Source organism: Penaeus monodon, chromosome 21, assembly GCF_015228065.2.
Source record: "Penaeus monodon isolate SGIC_2016 chromosome 21, NSTDA_Pmon_1, whole genome shotgun sequence".
Classification (NCBI taxonomy): Eukaryota; Metazoa; Arthropoda; class Malacostraca; order Decapoda; family Penaeidae; genus Penaeus; species Penaeus monodon.
Window position 1 is genome coordinate 25,817,555 of NC_051406.1, and position 637 is coordinate 25,818,191.

Genomic DNA, 637 nt, shown 5'->3' on the forward strand with positions numbered 1-637 from the left:
TACTCAAGAGATAACAATCTTAAAACGACAATGGAAGTGCCATTAAACCAAGCAGCCAAGCATAAAAAGGTTCACGATATTTCTTGTCGCGTTTCCACTTCACAAAGTCGAAAAAGAGAGATATCTCGAAAACTGATATATTACAAAGCAAGACCAAAAAAAAAAAACAAATTGTAGATTAGATAAAATAATCTAAGGACTGGGGCGACTAGATTTAAAACAAAATGATATTACGATGCAAATTCATTCTGAAATTCCTTGATAAGATGAAGGGGAAGTGCGTGAGGGTGAATGAGTACAGTATATGAATTTCGAATAACATAGGCATCTCACGGGTTAAAATAATAGTAAATAAAAATCAGTATGAAACAAATATAGTCACGGCCACAAAATCCTTTTTACAGAGGATATGGAAACTGACAAGCGTGCAGAGTGCTGTGGACATTACACAGTATCAGTGATAAAATTTACTAGCTAAATTAAAATGTAAATTATTACTCTCTAACAATATGTTTATAAACCACGGTCTTTTTAATTATCCCTAGGGTCGTTTGAGGTCAGACAAAAATAAAATAAAGGTTCATACATCTTTCCATAAATGACTTCTGGTCAAGCGGGGTCACACAGCTATCATGCC

The 637-nt window shown here is 34.1% G+C and overlaps 1 protein-coding gene across 1 annotated transcript in view; it reads left to right on the plus strand.

The window, feature by feature from the left end:
* The window catches only part of LOC119586624 (protein sax-3-like), an 8,751-nt gene extending 8,273 nt beyond the window's left edge, over positions 1-478 (plus strand). The window contains exon 5 of the mRNA XM_037935370.1: positions 405-478. Coding sequence (XP_037791298.1) covers positions 405-478 — 74 coding nt within the window. The remainder of the gene's footprint in view (positions 1-404) is intronic.
* Positions 479-637: the final 159 nt, after the last annotated feature.